Raw genomic sequence first — 15,225 nt, forward strand, 5'->3', positions numbered from 1 at the left:
AAGCCACCAGATCTGGGACTCAATCCATGGTCTGCCATGTGGGAATCCAGTGATGTAACTGCTACACCATCTGTTGGTCCCGAGATATGTGCTTTTGATGGATTCGTCTTTCCTGTCATGGGGCCCTCTACCTTTAGATGAAGCTCCCTTGGGCCAGTGGTCCTCTGTACATTTGCTAGACTGGTTAGGAAGTAGAAGTGGCTGTTTGTGAAACTCTTATCTTAATTGGCATGTGATTATTCTCTGTGTTAATTTATTAGACATTTTCCAAACCTGCAAATAAGCCAACTCACACTACTTCTGCAGTGGACCAGCAGGTGGTACGGAAGTTAAGTCAGCTGGATCCCACGTGGCTAACTGCGTGGTTTGAGTCCCAGACCTGGTCGCTTGAAAAATAGACTGGTGCCTGTGTGTGCACCCTAAATCTTGAGAGGAAAATGGAAGGGAAAGGATTGTGGCACGACTGCCTGCCCAGGGATAGCTTTCTTGCTCTCCTATCCCTGTCTCTTTCTGACCAGTGTACACAGCCACTAGCAAAAGCAAACAAAAAACAACTTGTGCATAGGTAAGGACACTAAGAACAGTTCTAGTCCCCAGAGCCCATGACATGGTGAGGAACTAGACTGTGGATCATGTGGCCCTTGTGCATGGGGCAGGGACTCTATCACTGCCCGTTGTAGCCACTGTCCCTGGCTACCCGGCTGTAGGTGCAGAGTGTGGGCTGACACTGTGCCTGCTCATAGCTCCAGCCAGCCCATGCTGCCTTTCCTGGTGTCATGTCCTGTGGAGGCAACGTGCAGAGGCAGCCTATACTTTGTGCTTGAGTCTCCACAAGGCACATGGATACACTGACAACACACTGGCCCTGTGTTTATTCCTGTTTTCTGTCAGAGAGTGAGTGCTCTCACCAGAGAGAGAGAAAGCACCCCAGTACAGTGTGTTCATGCTGCAATCCATTTTCCTCCTTCTCTCCATCCCACCAGGATGTTGGGCACACACACATGCACTCATGTGTTTTGCAAGCTGCCAGGACCAGGATTCAAGCCATGGTTGACTGTGTGGGAGCCTATGCACAACACTTAACTACAGTAGAGGTCTGGCCTTCTCTCTTTCTCTCTCTTTTTAAGTTTATCTCTTCTATAAGCCAGACAGTGACATACAGCACCCCAAACAGCGTCTTGACCCCCAGCTTCAGCCAGTCTCAGATCAGGGATGTCGCTGGATGTGAACCTCGAACCTTCCCATGGAGATAAAAGAGCATGATGTTTTACCACTGTATCTGGCTCCAGTAAACCAGCCATTTCTGAGACAGTCCTATGTCCTTTGTTCTTTTCTGAGGACGTATTAAATAAGAACATCACAGCATATTCCTGTTTTAGCCCACCAGTCTCTGTCAGTTTGTTTGTTTCCCAAATCAATTGTTGTCTTTTATTATCATCTTTAAAATGTCACAGAAGGCCTTAGAAATTATCCGGCCTGTTACTGTAGTTAGAGAACTCTTAGATCTTACTCATCAGCCTGCAGAACTGTACTCTTCTCAGAGACATAGACACCATCCAAGAATTTTCTTATAGCCTTATTTTTAAGTGTTGTGGCTTGCCGTATCAAAGCAGCTGAATTTGAAACAAGTTCAATATCATTGCCTTCAAGGATCAACTCATCTTTCTGGGCTTGAGATACTGAACAAGCAACACCTGGTCTCATTCGAACCCTCCAGATGTATTTTTCACCCAAGAAATTTCGGATTTCAACAAGAGACCCATTCTCCTGAATAACAACATTGATGGGGAGATGAGCATACACAGACCTCATCTTGTAGTGGAAGCCCAACATAACACCCTTGATCATGTTCTGGGCGTGACTACAGATAGTGCGAACAGTCGCCAGCTCCTTTCTGTTTCCCCACCATTTGTCAACCCTCAGCCTGTTCTTTTTCTTCCTAAGGAGGCTGAGCTCGAGATTGATGTGGTCAAAGTCCCTCCACAGGGTTCCTCTGGGGCCCTTCATGATAAAGGTGCGTCCCTTCAGGATGATGTCAACGTTCTTGGGAATGTTGAAGGTCTAGTTGCTGAGAATGGTTTTCATCCTGGCAGTAGGCACAGCCTCTGTCAGTTCTCTGGGCAGTGTATGTGTATTAGCCTATAGTCTACAATTTTCATCTAAATACTTACTTTGGCCCATCTTTGCCTTAGTGCAGTAATCTTCATAGGACTTGATACAGGTTGAGCATCCCTAATATGAAATTCAGAATGCTCTAAAATCCAAAACCTTTTGAGCATGACATGATGCCACAAATGGAAAATGTCACACCTGATTTCATGAGATGAGTTGCAGTCAAAACTCTGCAATACAGAAATACTGCGTAAAATTGCCTTCAGGTGGGGCTAGACAGTGGCCCAGTGGTAAAATGTGTTGCTCCATGAGGCAGTCCTACATGGAAAGGTTTCTTGTTCAAGTCCAGAAACCTCCTGAGTACTCTTGAGTATATGTTTTACCTGTGATCTGGGGCAGGCTGTTTCTCTCTCCACGACCCCAACCTCAATAAATAAACTTTTTTTTAAAAATTACCTTTAGGCTATGTGTATAAGGCATATGTGAAACAAATGAGTTTTGTGTTCAGACCTTGGTCCAGACCCCAAGGTATTATGAATATGCATATATTCCAAAATCAGAAAAATCTGAAATCCAAAACACTTCTGGCTCGATGCATTTCAGATATCATTCCATTGGGTGTTTTTGTTTGTTTTTTGTTATTATTTTTTTCCATGAGTGAGAGAGGCAGAGAGAGAGACAGTACCCCTAACAGGGTCTTGATATTGGCAGGCCAACCCCCAACTTCAGCCAGCCCTGGATTTGGGCACATGTCCAGATCTCAGGGAGATCTTTAAACATGAACCTGGTAACCTGGCACTTCTTGTGTGGGTTGGCCTTGTAGAGTGTCATATTTTCCCACCACACCACTGTCCGGCCACTTCACCTGCATTTCCAAGACTGTTTTAGTGTAATCGCATTGTAGTATGCTGGCAGGAATTCAGAGTCACAGAGAGCCTTGAAGGGCCCTGGTAGGTCAGGAAACCTCTTGGGGGAGCTTCCTGGAGCCCACAAGTGGTGGGCAGAATTCAATGAGGTGGCAACACAGAGGAGGAGGAGGACATTCTCTGCTACTTTTCTGTTCTTCTTTTTCTCAGGGCTGTTGCTTTCTGTTGCTCAGATGGCTGCTGGGGTGGGGAGGGGGAAAGGTTAATTATATTTCCTTGCGAGATGCATTTTATCTTTTGAGTCTCACTACAGATACTACTGTCAACCCTGCTTTTTACAGGTGAAGACACTGAGATTTAGAGAGGTGAAGGGGATGACCCAAGTCACAGGCAGAGCTGAACTAGAGCATGCACCAGGAAGGAAGGAGTGTCAGAAGGATCTGAGCTGGGATGAGTTGAGAAAAGGGACCAGTGATGGTGAGGATGATGGCTGCCATTTAATCCTCTCATAATTGCTTATTTGGGTTTGTTCTGGATGCTGGAGAAGGAAGGGAGGAGCCTACCAGATAGCAGACCAGATGCTTCTTAGAGGGTCAGATCTGTGTGGAGAGCCTCTCACACAGGAACCCAACTTGGAGCCATCTCTGGCCTAAACCCTGGAAGGGGTCTGCTAATAAATCAGACAGCAATTTCTAGAGCAGACATGGAGAAGCTCCTGGAGTAGAGCTGGGTATTGGAGTTACTGAACATGGCCAGATACAGCCCATGGGATCCATGGAATCTGAGAACAGGAGAAAGTGTGTGGAGGAGTAGGAGCTTGGAGGATTCTGAGCAGAGTGATGTGACAGTAATGGGTGGAACAGTATGTGTGTGCTGTAGGAGGAGTTGGGAAACTGGCGTGTGGGTGCCTTCTCGTTGGGTTTAGACAGACCGTGTCACCCGGAAGCAGTTTCTCCTCTGAAATGGAACTAGAATGTGTCCTTTATCTGTGAATGTGCAGGGCTCTACAGAATTCAGTCCAGTGGTGAGGAACTAATGATGAAGGCTGCGTCTGTGAGTAGCAGGCAGTGCTTTGGCTGGGAGGCTTCGGTCGCATTTCCTAGCAATGCGGGGGATGTCACAGGGCTCCAGAGCAGGCAGAGTAGAAATGTGGAGGCTATTTCCATTGAGCCCAGTGACGGTGTTACTAGTGTCGAGAGAAAGCCACAGGGGCCTAGGGGTCGCCACACTGCCTTTTGGGTAAGGTGAGCAGACATTAAAGATCCTGACAAGGATATTGGCAAGGAGGCTGGCAGGGTGGATAGCACAGTGTGGATCAGAATTGGAGGGACTCTTCTGGGGAAGTGAGAGAAGAAAGAATATGATGTTCACACTCTGGGATGAGCAAAGAGGGGGAGTCAGGGACTTAGAGGTGGCCCCTGGAGGAGGGAGCACGGAATCCTAGGTGTGCCTAGGCAGACACTGCCTGCCTCTTTTCCTTTAGGACCTGGCTCAGGTGGGTTCCTGACTATCCGCCTTAAACCCCAAAAGGAGAAGAGCCTGCTGTGCGTTTGGTAATACCAAAGCTGCCAGCTAGTGTTTGTTGCTAGGGAGCAAGAAGGTGAAAAAGGGAACCAGCAGTTAGCGTAATGGCTATGTTGCTGGACTCCCACGTAGTTGACCGCGGTTCGTGTCCCGGACCCGGTGGCTTAAAACTCACACCGGGCGCGTGTGCGTGCGTGCCCAAGATCCCGAGAGGAGAATGGAGGAGAAGGGATTGCGGCGTGACCATCCCCCCTGGGGGGTGATTTCTCGCTTTCTGTCTCTATGTCTCTGTCTGTCTGGCGAGCGCATGCGCCCTACAGTGAAAATCTCCCCCCCCCCCAAAAAAAAAGGTGAAAAAAGAACCTCTACAGAGCTATTGGGGGGCCTGGCGCTGGGAGAAGGGGAGGTATGTGTTGTTGTTTTTTTTTTTTTTTTCAATAGGAAGTATATCACTGTTGGGTTATTCTGTTTCTGAGCTTTGGTGGGAAGGAGTGTAATTTCTTAGCATCTCCTACATGCCAGGTCTGACAGAAGCAGACCTGAAGGGAGTCTGAATTATACTGAAGGCACATCTGACAGGGAGGACTGCTGGATAGGAGGGGCCAGGTCAAGCAGCAGAGTTGGCCAAGTTGGGTATCCATGTAATAAGACCTAAGGAGGAGGCCCAGGACTGAGGCTGGTGCCACTGGGGCAAGGAGCCCAGGTTGTACAATGCAAGCCGCTCCCAGAGCCTCAGTCCCTGGAGCTAGCTTGTGATAGAGGCTAGAAGAGGTCCAGGTTGTGCTGATGTTTCAGGCCCACCCTCCTGTCAGCAGGACCCTGGGGAATCAGATTTTGGAATGATTTTAGAGTATGGTTTTGGAATTAGACAAGCCTGGACTTGAGAAAAATGTTAAATGCAAAAATAAAAAAGTTCTGCCTTTCCCCAGAACCTGACTTAATTTCTTGTATCCTATCTCCAAATTGCATGTATATAATAGGTATTCAGATCCTTTTTGTTGTATAAATAAAAGCATTGTGTTATACCTTGCCTTTGTCCCTTGTGTAAATGATTGGCCACATGGAAGACCCACCTACTTCATGTTAATGACTGCGTAGTATTCTTTTGTACTGTATGCCGTAAGTTAACTCCTTGGACTACAGTTGATGGACCAAGGGGTGCTAGTTTGGGATTATTTTGATGCAGCAGCAGTCATACTTTAGACCTCTGAACACTGGGACCATTCTTTCTATAGATTAAATTTTATGGACAGATTTTCTGGGCTCAAATTGTCTCCCGACTCTGCCTCATCCAAATTCCCCTTCAAAGAGATTCTGCCAAGTCACAAACAGTACATGAGGGCTACAAGTGATGACAGTAATGCAGAGCTGTTGTAAGGATTAAATGAGACCATGTATGAAGCTTTCAGCCAGTGCTGGCCACATCAGGCTGCAGGGGTAGGGCTCAGGGCAAGGGCTGCATTGCAAATTGGATCGCTTTGGACGAACATCAAATTAGATGTAGGGTTGGGTTTCATAGCTTGAGAAGGAGAGGTGGCGGGAAACAGTAGTCCAACAGCCACCAAGGATCTGATGTGTGCCAGACACTGGAGCAGGGAGAGCAGAGAGCCAGATGGTGCGCTCCTGCCTGCCCTGCCCTTAGGGAGCTCAGGTCTTCATAGTGTGGTAAGTGCTGCCACTCAGAGTACCCTCTCACTGGGTCTTTCTCTCCCCTACCTACCTTCCTTACATCCCCTCAGTGTACTTGGTGGAGCAGGAAAGGAAGACGGACAACGGGTGTCAGGCACTCCTGGCCGCTTGCTGGGCTGCTCTCTGCTGCTGCTGCCTTCTGGACAACTTGGATTACTGAGCAGCCAAGACCCAAGTGCTCCTCCAGCCCTGTGGCTTCTATGTGGGAATAAACAGCTAGTGTTGCACCATTTCCGTTTTTCTTCTTCCTTTGGGAAAAAAATCTTATCTGCAGACTTTTAAATTTTACACCTATACAGGTGTGAAATGGTCTCTAGTTTGCCTTCTCTGAGTACTAGTGACCTTATACATAAAAATATACATTTTTGGCAGTTCATACACATTTTGTGAACTGCTTGTATATTCTTTGTCCTTTTTTCTTTTCTATTTGCCTTTTTCTACTGATTTTTAGGGAACTAATATATTCTGTGTGTGACATTCCAGTTTCAGGCATGCAAATATCTTCTTCCTATCTGACTGTCTCTAAGCTGTTTTATTTTTAAATTATTATTTATTTAATTTTATTTATTCATTTATTTTACTTTTTTTTGAGAGGTTTTCGCTATAGGACACCTGCCCTCGCCAGAAGGACAAAGAGAAACAGAGAGATAGAAAGCGAGAAATCACCCCCCCCCCAGGGGGGATGGCCACACCTGCAATCCCTTCTCCTCCATTCTCCTCTCGGGATCTTGGCTCGCACGCACACGCGCCCAGCATGAGTTTAAGCCACTGGGTCCAGGACTTGAACTGCAGTCGACTACTTGGGAGTCCAGCGACATAGCCATTAAGCTAACTGCTGGTCCCAATTCATTTATTTTAATTTGACCAGAGAGAGACACAGAGAGAGAGAAAAAGAGGGAAAGTGAGAAAGAAGCCACCAGGTCCAGAACTTGAACCATGGTCGACCATGTGGGAGTATCCAGCACCCCAACCACCACCCCACCTGCTGGCCCTCCTCTTAACTGTTTTTAAGATGTGTTTTGTAGCATGAAAAATTTTAAATGTCACATTTATCAATGTTTCCCTCATGCTTTGTGTATTTTAGTTTTTGAAAGTTATTTTCTATTCCAAGCTAATAACAATAAGTCTGTATTTTCTAAAAAAACGCTCAGTCTTTAATCCACCTGAATTTATTTTGATCATGGTGTAGGATAGGGTCCTGGTGTTTTTCACTTCATTGTGATACTTCAAACCTGGTTTATTGATTAGGTCATCCATTCCCCATTAATTCAAAAAGAAATTTGTCAGATACCAAGTTTCTGTATATATGAATGGCTAGAAACAGGAATCTGGTATGATAAAGTACTCTCTCCACTACTGGCACATGTGTAAACATGAACTCCTTATTTTTTATAATTTTCTTGGCTATTATTGGCCTTTTATTCTTTAATCTGGATTTTAGGGTGAGTGTTAATTTCTAAAGAAAACCGTGTTCATCTTTGATTGGGGCAGCTTGTAACTTACAAACTGATTGGGGGAAGTGTTGACATATTTACAATCATGTTCTCCTATTATGAATATGGTTGTTCTTGATTTATTTTCATCTACTTTTATGCCCATAAATATTAAGTCTTGAAATTTTTTTCATATAGTTCTCACATATTTTTGTTGGATTTTAAAATTAGATTTTGGACCAATAGGTGGTGTGGTAGTTAAGGTAGTTGGAGCCCACATGACTAAATACATGTTTCAAGTCTTGAACTTGGCAGCTTGAAAAACATACCAAGCATATGTGCATTTGTGCCCAAAAACCTGAGACGAGAATGGAAGAGAGGGGACTGTGGCATGACCATGCCCTATGGGTGATGATTTCTTGCTTTCCTTCTCTTCCCCCCTTCCTTTTCTGTCTCTCTCTGCCCTGTGACAAAATTTCAAAAAAAATTAGATTTCTTTCCAGGCAATCATAATTTTAATGCTATTATGATGTATTTCCTTTCAAAAATATTACTTTTGGGGACCATTTTGTGGTGTGGTGGTTAGGGTGGCTGGATCTCACATAGCTGACTGTGGTTTGAGTCTTGGACCCAGCAGCTTGAAAAACACATCAGGTGCAAATGAATGTGTGCCCAAATTCCTGAGGCAGGAGAGATGGAGGAGAGGGGATTGCAAATATGACTGTCCCCCATGGGATGGAAGGCTTTCTTACCCCCCACCCCCTGCCATATATCACTCTGGCAAGCACACATGCCCTTTGGCAAATTCTAAAAATATATATTACCTTTTTTTCTTGGTAGAAATAATTTCTTTACTGCATTGGAGTCACAGATTAGAAAATTTTAACCTAGTGTCAAGGTTTCCTTGGGACACTTTAGCTGTGGGAGGAGCAGTTATTTTCATTCCGCCCCATGCACACTCCAGTGTGTTAGACAAGAAACCATGCATAACAGGTACCCTTCTCTGCCCTCATGGGGTTTAAATCCCAAAGAGGGAACTGGACATTAGTCCCACAGATAATATGGATTGAAAAATTGTGGCACATATACTCCATGGAATACTATTCAGCCATAAAATAATGTATATACTTTTTACAAAGAGAAGCAATGTCATGCTGTAAGCACATATAAAAAGGTGGAGTCTGGGAGGACTTCTCCATAGAGATGATATGTGAGCTAAGATTTGAAAGATGAATGAATAGGTGATCAGCAGCAAAAAGGCTGCAAAGAGGGTGCAAAGATCCAATAGCAAGAAAGAATGTGAATCATTTGAGAAAAGGAAATTGATGTGGCAGACAGCAGTGGAGAACAGACAGGAAATGGGCAGAGGGAGCCGGGAGGCTCTAACTTACAGATCTTGTGAGCAGTGGGAAGCTGTTGAAGATTTTTCAGCTAAGGGGTGATAAGGTCAAATTGGCATTTGTAAGAGACACTTTAGGCTTCTGGGTGAATTGTTTGGAGGGGGACAAAAGTACCTGTGATGGAGAAAAAAATGCATTTGTGATACCAGGGTCTTAAAAAAGCTCAAAATGAGGTCTGGCAGGTGGCATGCTGGTTAAAGGCGATGGATTCCCATATGGCCGACCACGATTTGGTGGCTTGCTTTCTCACGTTCTCTCTCTCTCTCTCTCTCTCTCTCTCTGTCTGTCTCTGGTCAAATTAGCCTGAATGAACAAAAAAATGGAATTAAATATTTTTTAAAAAGCTCAAATCCCTATTATGAAAAAAGCTGTGCTTGGATTTCAAAAGGTTTTTTGTTTGTTTTTTGGAAGAAACCTTTCAGAAGGTTTTGTACCAAAATAACTTGTACTATAATTGCCGTTTTCCATGAACTTTTTGAAATCTACACCATTTGTCAGCAGGGCTTGGTGATGGATTGTCTATGATAGTTGAGGAATAAAGTAAGAGGGTTGACCTCAGGCATCTGACCTTGAAACGGGGTGCCTGGTGGTGGCGGTTGCAAGAGGCTGCAAACAAGAGAAAGGAACCATGTTCATTAGAAGAAACTCATGTTGCGTTCTGAGCATAGAGTCAATTTGAGGTGTCAAGGTGACAGAGATACTAAAGCAGAGATGTCAGGTAAGCAATTGTGTATATGCCTGCAACTTAGAGGAGCCTTTAGGCTGGAAATACAGATATGAAAAGCCTTAGCACATTGGTTGAAACTGTGGGGATGAATAAGATGAATTGGATGAATATATGGAAGACAGGTGGAAGCAGTGCAGGCTGAGCTTTAAGGGATTCTGGCATGGACCCATAGGTGACAACCTGCAAAGGAGCCAGAGTTGGAAAGCCAAGAGAATGGGGTGTCCTGAAAGTTGAGAGAAGATGTAATATGAAGAAGGGAGTGATCTGTAGCATCAGAGGTTGCTGAGAGGTTAGGAAAGGTGGAACACAAGTATCTGTTGGAGTTAGCCATATTGCTGCTACTGAGGTATGGGCTTCTCCCTAGTTCCTGCTTTGCAAAGGGTACCAAAAGAGGGAAAGATGAGATTGCTGGGACTAGGAGGCAGAGCTCCTCAAGCCCAGAGGAAGACAAACTTTTGAGCAGGCATGCAACAGGTGCAAAGAACCAGTGAAGCATGAAGGCCAGGAACCCCTGCTAGCTGGAGAGAAGCACGAAACAAAACACTGAGTTCTAGGAAGGTCAGGCACCATATAAGGAAGTCAGAAATATAATGTCTCTGAGTTTGGAGGCTAGACAGAAGAGACAGTGTTCCTATGTCTTCTGGGGTAGCTGCTAGAGGATCCAGCACATAGATAACCAAACAGGTGATCATCCATGCACTGGGGATGCCCTTCTGAATGGCAGCAACTAGTATTTCATGACCACCATTGCAGATTTTGCTCATAGCAATCTCTTCAAAAGAAACTACATGTAACTCCGGTATGGAAAACAGACACTGGCATTTCTGTGGTTGAGGCAAGAACCCACTCCTTGCCTCATAGGGAAGCCCAGGGACTTCTCTGAGAAGTACATTTGAAGGTCTTTGGTCTTTAGGGATTTTCTGTTACGTCTGGAAAAGGAAGTTTTTGTGCTGGATGGATTTTGCCCTGCAGTGTCTCTCTGGGATACTGCTTTGTATTCTCAATCGTGTGTAACTGCTGGTGTGTTCTGTGAGATCTAGTGGGTACTTTATTGCTAAGTGTTTGGAGGTATGCCACAGTTTATTTATCCATCCGTTGAAGGACATTTAGGTTCCCACTATTTAGAGATTACAAATATAGCTGCTATGAACATTTATGCACAAGTTTTTGTGTGAACATTAGTTTTCATTTCTGTAAGGTGAATACCCAGGAGTGGACTTCCTGGGTCATAAACTGCTACTGTTTTCTAGAGTGGCTATAGTATCTTATATTCCTCTCAGCAATGAATGAGAGTTTCAGTTGCTCTGCATTCTTGTCAGAACTTGGTATTGTCAGTATTGTTTGTTTTAGCCACTCTGATGGGTGATATCATGGTTTTGATTTACATTTTCTTAATAGCTAATGATGATGTCATGCCCTCTCTAGGCCTCTTTGGTGTCTCTTCAAGGCTTTTGCCAATTTTTAAATTGGGTTACTTTCTTTCTGTTTAATATTGAGAGTCTATATATTCTGGATACAAAGTCTTTGGTTGGAGATGATTTGCAAAATTTTCTCTTGGCGCTTGTCTCTTCATCCCTTAAAAATGTCCTTTACAGAACAAAAGGTTTGAAATTTTTTTTTAAGTTTTTAGTTTATTTTAGGGTATGTGCACTTGCAGGAGAGAGAGAAAAAAATTACCCCCTGGGGAAGATGATCACACCACAGTCCCTTCTCTTCTCTCCTCTCAGGAGTTTGGGTACTCATACACACGCCCAGCCTATTTTTCAAGCATCTGGGTCCAGGATGAAGTTGGCCATGTGGATCCAGCCGCCTTAATCACCATGGCACTGGCTGGCTATGTCGCTGGACTCCCACATAGTCGCCTATGGTTTGCGTCCTGGACCGGGGGGCTTAAAACTCACGCCGGGCACGTGTGTGTCTGGGGGTGTGATAATCCCCCCTGGGGGGTGATTTCTCGCTTTCTGTCTCTCTGTCTCTCCCTGTCTGGCGAGTGCACGCGCCCTATAGCAAAAACCTCTAAAAAAAAAAATGCACTGGGCATATGTGCATCCATGCCCCAAACCCTAGAGAATGGAGGAGAAGAGATTATGGCATGGGCATTCCCACAGGGGGTGATTTATCACTTTCCTTCTTTTCTCTCTTTCTCTCTGGTGAGCAAATGTGCCCTATAACAGAAACAAAAACAAAAATGGTTGAGGAGGGCAAGCTCTTGACCTTGTGGTTAAGTGAGCTTGATCCCACATGCCAGACTGCGTGAGTCAAGTCTTGTACTCAGTGGCTTGAAAAACATGCCAGGAATGTGTGCACGCACACCTAAAATCCTAAAAGAGGGAGAATGGAGGAAAAGGAATTGCAGTATGACCGTGCCCTCTGAGGGAATGCTTTCTCACTCACTCTCTCTGTCTCGCTCCCCCTTCTCCTCTCTCCTGTGAGCACATACACCCTCTGTTCAAGGGTTTTCTTATTTGCATACTTCACCAGTTTGTTCAAGATCATTTGTTTGCCAAAAATATCCTTTCTTCATTAATTTGCTTTTTCTCCCCTCCCACCAGAGAGTATGTGCGTTCACCAGAGGGAAAGAAGAGAAAGCACCATCCCAATGGGGCATAGTCACACTGTAATCCCTTCCCTTCCATTTCTCCATCATGTCATGATTTTGGGGTACACACAGACACATACTCTTGTGCTTTTCAAGTCACCAGGTCCAGGATTCTGACCGCCTGCCTGGTTGGCCATGTGGAATCTGGCTTTCTTATCACTAGGCTACAGGACCAATTCTGATTTGCTTTTGTGTGTTTGTCAAACCAGTTACCCTTGTTTGTGTGACTCTGTTACTGTCCTTTCTATTCTATTTCTTCAATCTATGTGTCAGTCCCATTACCAATACCACTAATTGTCTTAACTACTATAGCTTTATATTAAATCTTATTTTCGCTGTTCTAGTTCTTTTGCCTTTCTATAAATTTTCGGATAGTTCATATAAAAAATCCTTGTGATTTTGATTAGAATCACTTTAGAAATGCACTGTAGGGTCTTACTATTTCAGAAAGCCAGTGATACAACTTCCCAGTTTGTAAACTGAGAGCTTTTATTTTTGACCTGTGTTCACATACTTACCTTTGTCATCACAACATTTTCCCATTACCTCGGGCTGTAGCGCCCACAGTTCTGTCTTCTTTTTCTATAACGGAGAAAGCACAGGCTCAGAGAAGTCAAAGTGACTGACCCAAGTCACCCAGCAGTGGAAGAACAGAGTCAGAGCCTCAACTCAGTATGCCCAACTCCCAAGTTGGCAGCAGGGACATGGGGGATGTGGGCTTTGGTTTTTAACCCCCTCCCTTTTATTTGTGGGTCATAGTATAATTTTAAAGAGCACTTATTTTATCTGTCTTAGAAATAAGGGGATGATACTTGCTTGTAGAATAGCCTGGCCTTTACTGGACAGCACCAGGCATTCTGGGTCTTCAGCTACTTGGACAAGACCTGGCTTCTAGCACTGAGCTTGCATTCCACAGAGGAAGACTGAAGTGCCCTTGTGCATTCTCACAGATCCCGTCTGACTGCTCAGCCACCTACCTGCCTCCTCCAGCATCTCCAGATGGGAAGTGAAGGCAGGGAGCGAGGAGGGCGGAGGACGACAATGGACCATTCACTCCAGTATTCTGTGACCAGGAACAGAAAATGCCACCAGCTCCCTTACCCCATTTCTGTAGTTTTCCAAATCAGAAAAAATAGACCATAAGGAGCTTTGTCTCTAAAGACACTCTTATCTCCAGAGAATTCAGTCTCTTCCCTGAGATTTAATGAACAAAACCACAACCCTGCTGTAGTTTTTGACATTTAGTTGTGGGCTGATCACATTTGATGGAGTTTTTTTGTAAGACATAACGCTTTCCCCCTTTTTGTTTTGTTTTGTTTTGTTTTGGGGGTTTTTTGAGAGATTTTTGCTGTAGGGCACATGTGCTGGCTGGAGACACAGACAGAAAGACAGAAAGTGAGAAATCACGCCCCCGCTGGGGGTGGAAGGGTGGCCATGTTGCAGCCCCTTCTCCTTTATTCTCCTCTCAGGATCTTGGACACCCGGTTAGAGTTCTGAGCCACCGGGTCCAGGACTTGAACCATGGTCAACTACGTGGAAGTTCAGTGATGTAACCATTATGCCATCTGCTGGTCCTTGATTTCATTTTTTAGTTGTTGAAAATAACTTACTTGACCATTCTCTGGTTTCATAGTATGTTCTTCTTTGGACCTCGGTGTCTGCATTGTCTCCCTCACCCCTGTATTTATTTATTTACTTACTTATTATTTGCCAGAGTGTGTGTGAATTCACCAGAGAGACAGAAAGGGAGAAAGCACCTCCCAGTGGGCTTGGTTATGCTGCAGTTTCTTCTCCATTTTTCCATCCTGTGAAGATTTAGGACACATACGCACACATGCTTAGCGTGTTTCTCAAGCTGCCAGGTCCAGGACCCAAACTGTGGTTGCCCATGTAGAATCTGTCTTCCTTAACAACTATGCCATGGGGCTGATCCTCCGCATTGTCTTAATGAGAGTCATAGACTTGTCAAACCTAGTAAAGTGCTCACATACATATGTACGAGAGAACTGTAAAAAGATTGTGGAAAACATGACTGAAGTGCAAGCTTATTTTAGTGCAAAAAAATGTTGGGACCCATGCATAGCTTTTCATGATACACATTTTCTTTGAATTTTTAAAAGACACTACGGACATATGAGGGTTTTCTTACTCCCTTTAGCTCATGAAATTATTTCTAAATATTTCATCCTCTCCAGTCTCTGAAGGTCTTTTTTTTTTCTTTCCTTTTCTTTTTTTGGAGAGGTTTTTGCTATGGGGTGCATGCACTCACCAGAAAGAGAGAGACAGAGACAGAGAAACAGAAAGTGAGAAATCACCCCCCGGGGGGATGGCCACGCCACAATCCCTTCTCCTCCATTCTCCTCTTGGGATCTTGGGTACACATGCACACATGCCTGGTGTGAGTTTAAGCCACCCGGTCCAGGACTCAAACCATGGTTGACTACATGAGTCCAGTGACATAGCCATTACGCTAACTGCTGGTCCCTTCTCCAGTCTCTGAAGGATCTTAACAGCTAAAGCTGTTTGAGTTCTACCCCCATTCTGAGCCGCCTTCCTACACACAGCTGGCCTCTCCACTAGCCTTGTCTCTTCCCTCCACTTTTTCTGAGAGATCCTGTGCCTCAATGACTGCCACTTTCTGTGCCCTTGTCATCCTATAATAATGTGGAGCCACATGTAAAATACAATCTGAACATGTGTTGGTTGGAGAAACTTATCTTCATGAAGACCTAAAATAAGAATAGATTTTTCACTATTTCTTCTGTAGGATGTCACCACCTTATTATGGTTCCTATTTATTAAGTCCTCCTTTCACCCTGGGCCAAACTCTTCTTTTTTTTTTTTTTTTAACCTTCTCTAAGGTCTTTGCCACAGT

At 44.6% G+C, this 15,225-nt stretch overlaps 1 protein-coding gene and 1 pseudogene across 1 annotated transcript in view; one reads left to right on the top strand and one right to left on the bottom strand.

The window, feature by feature from the left end:
- Positions 1-6,436, top strand: part of CYSTM1 (cysteine rich transmembrane module containing 1) — a 28,282-nt gene extending 21,846 nt beyond the window's left edge. The window contains exon 2 of the mRNA XM_006156195.3: positions 6,242-6,436. Coding sequence (XP_006156257.1) covers positions 6,242-6,351 — 110 coding nt within the window. The 3' untranslated portion in view covers positions 6,352-6,436. The remainder of the gene's footprint in view (positions 1-6,241) is intronic.
- Positions 1,101-2,566, bottom strand: LOC106735697 (60S ribosomal protein L9 pseudogene; annotated as a pseudogene).
- Positions 6,437-15,225: the final 8,789 nt, after the last annotated feature.

The sequence above is a fragment of the Tupaia chinensis genome, unplaced genomic scaffold, assembly GCF_000334495.1.
Source record: "Tupaia chinensis unplaced genomic scaffold, TupChi_1.0 Scaffold000484_1, whole genome shotgun sequence".
Classification (NCBI taxonomy): domain Eukaryota; kingdom Metazoa; phylum Chordata; class Mammalia; order Scandentia; family Tupaiidae; genus Tupaia; species Tupaia belangeri.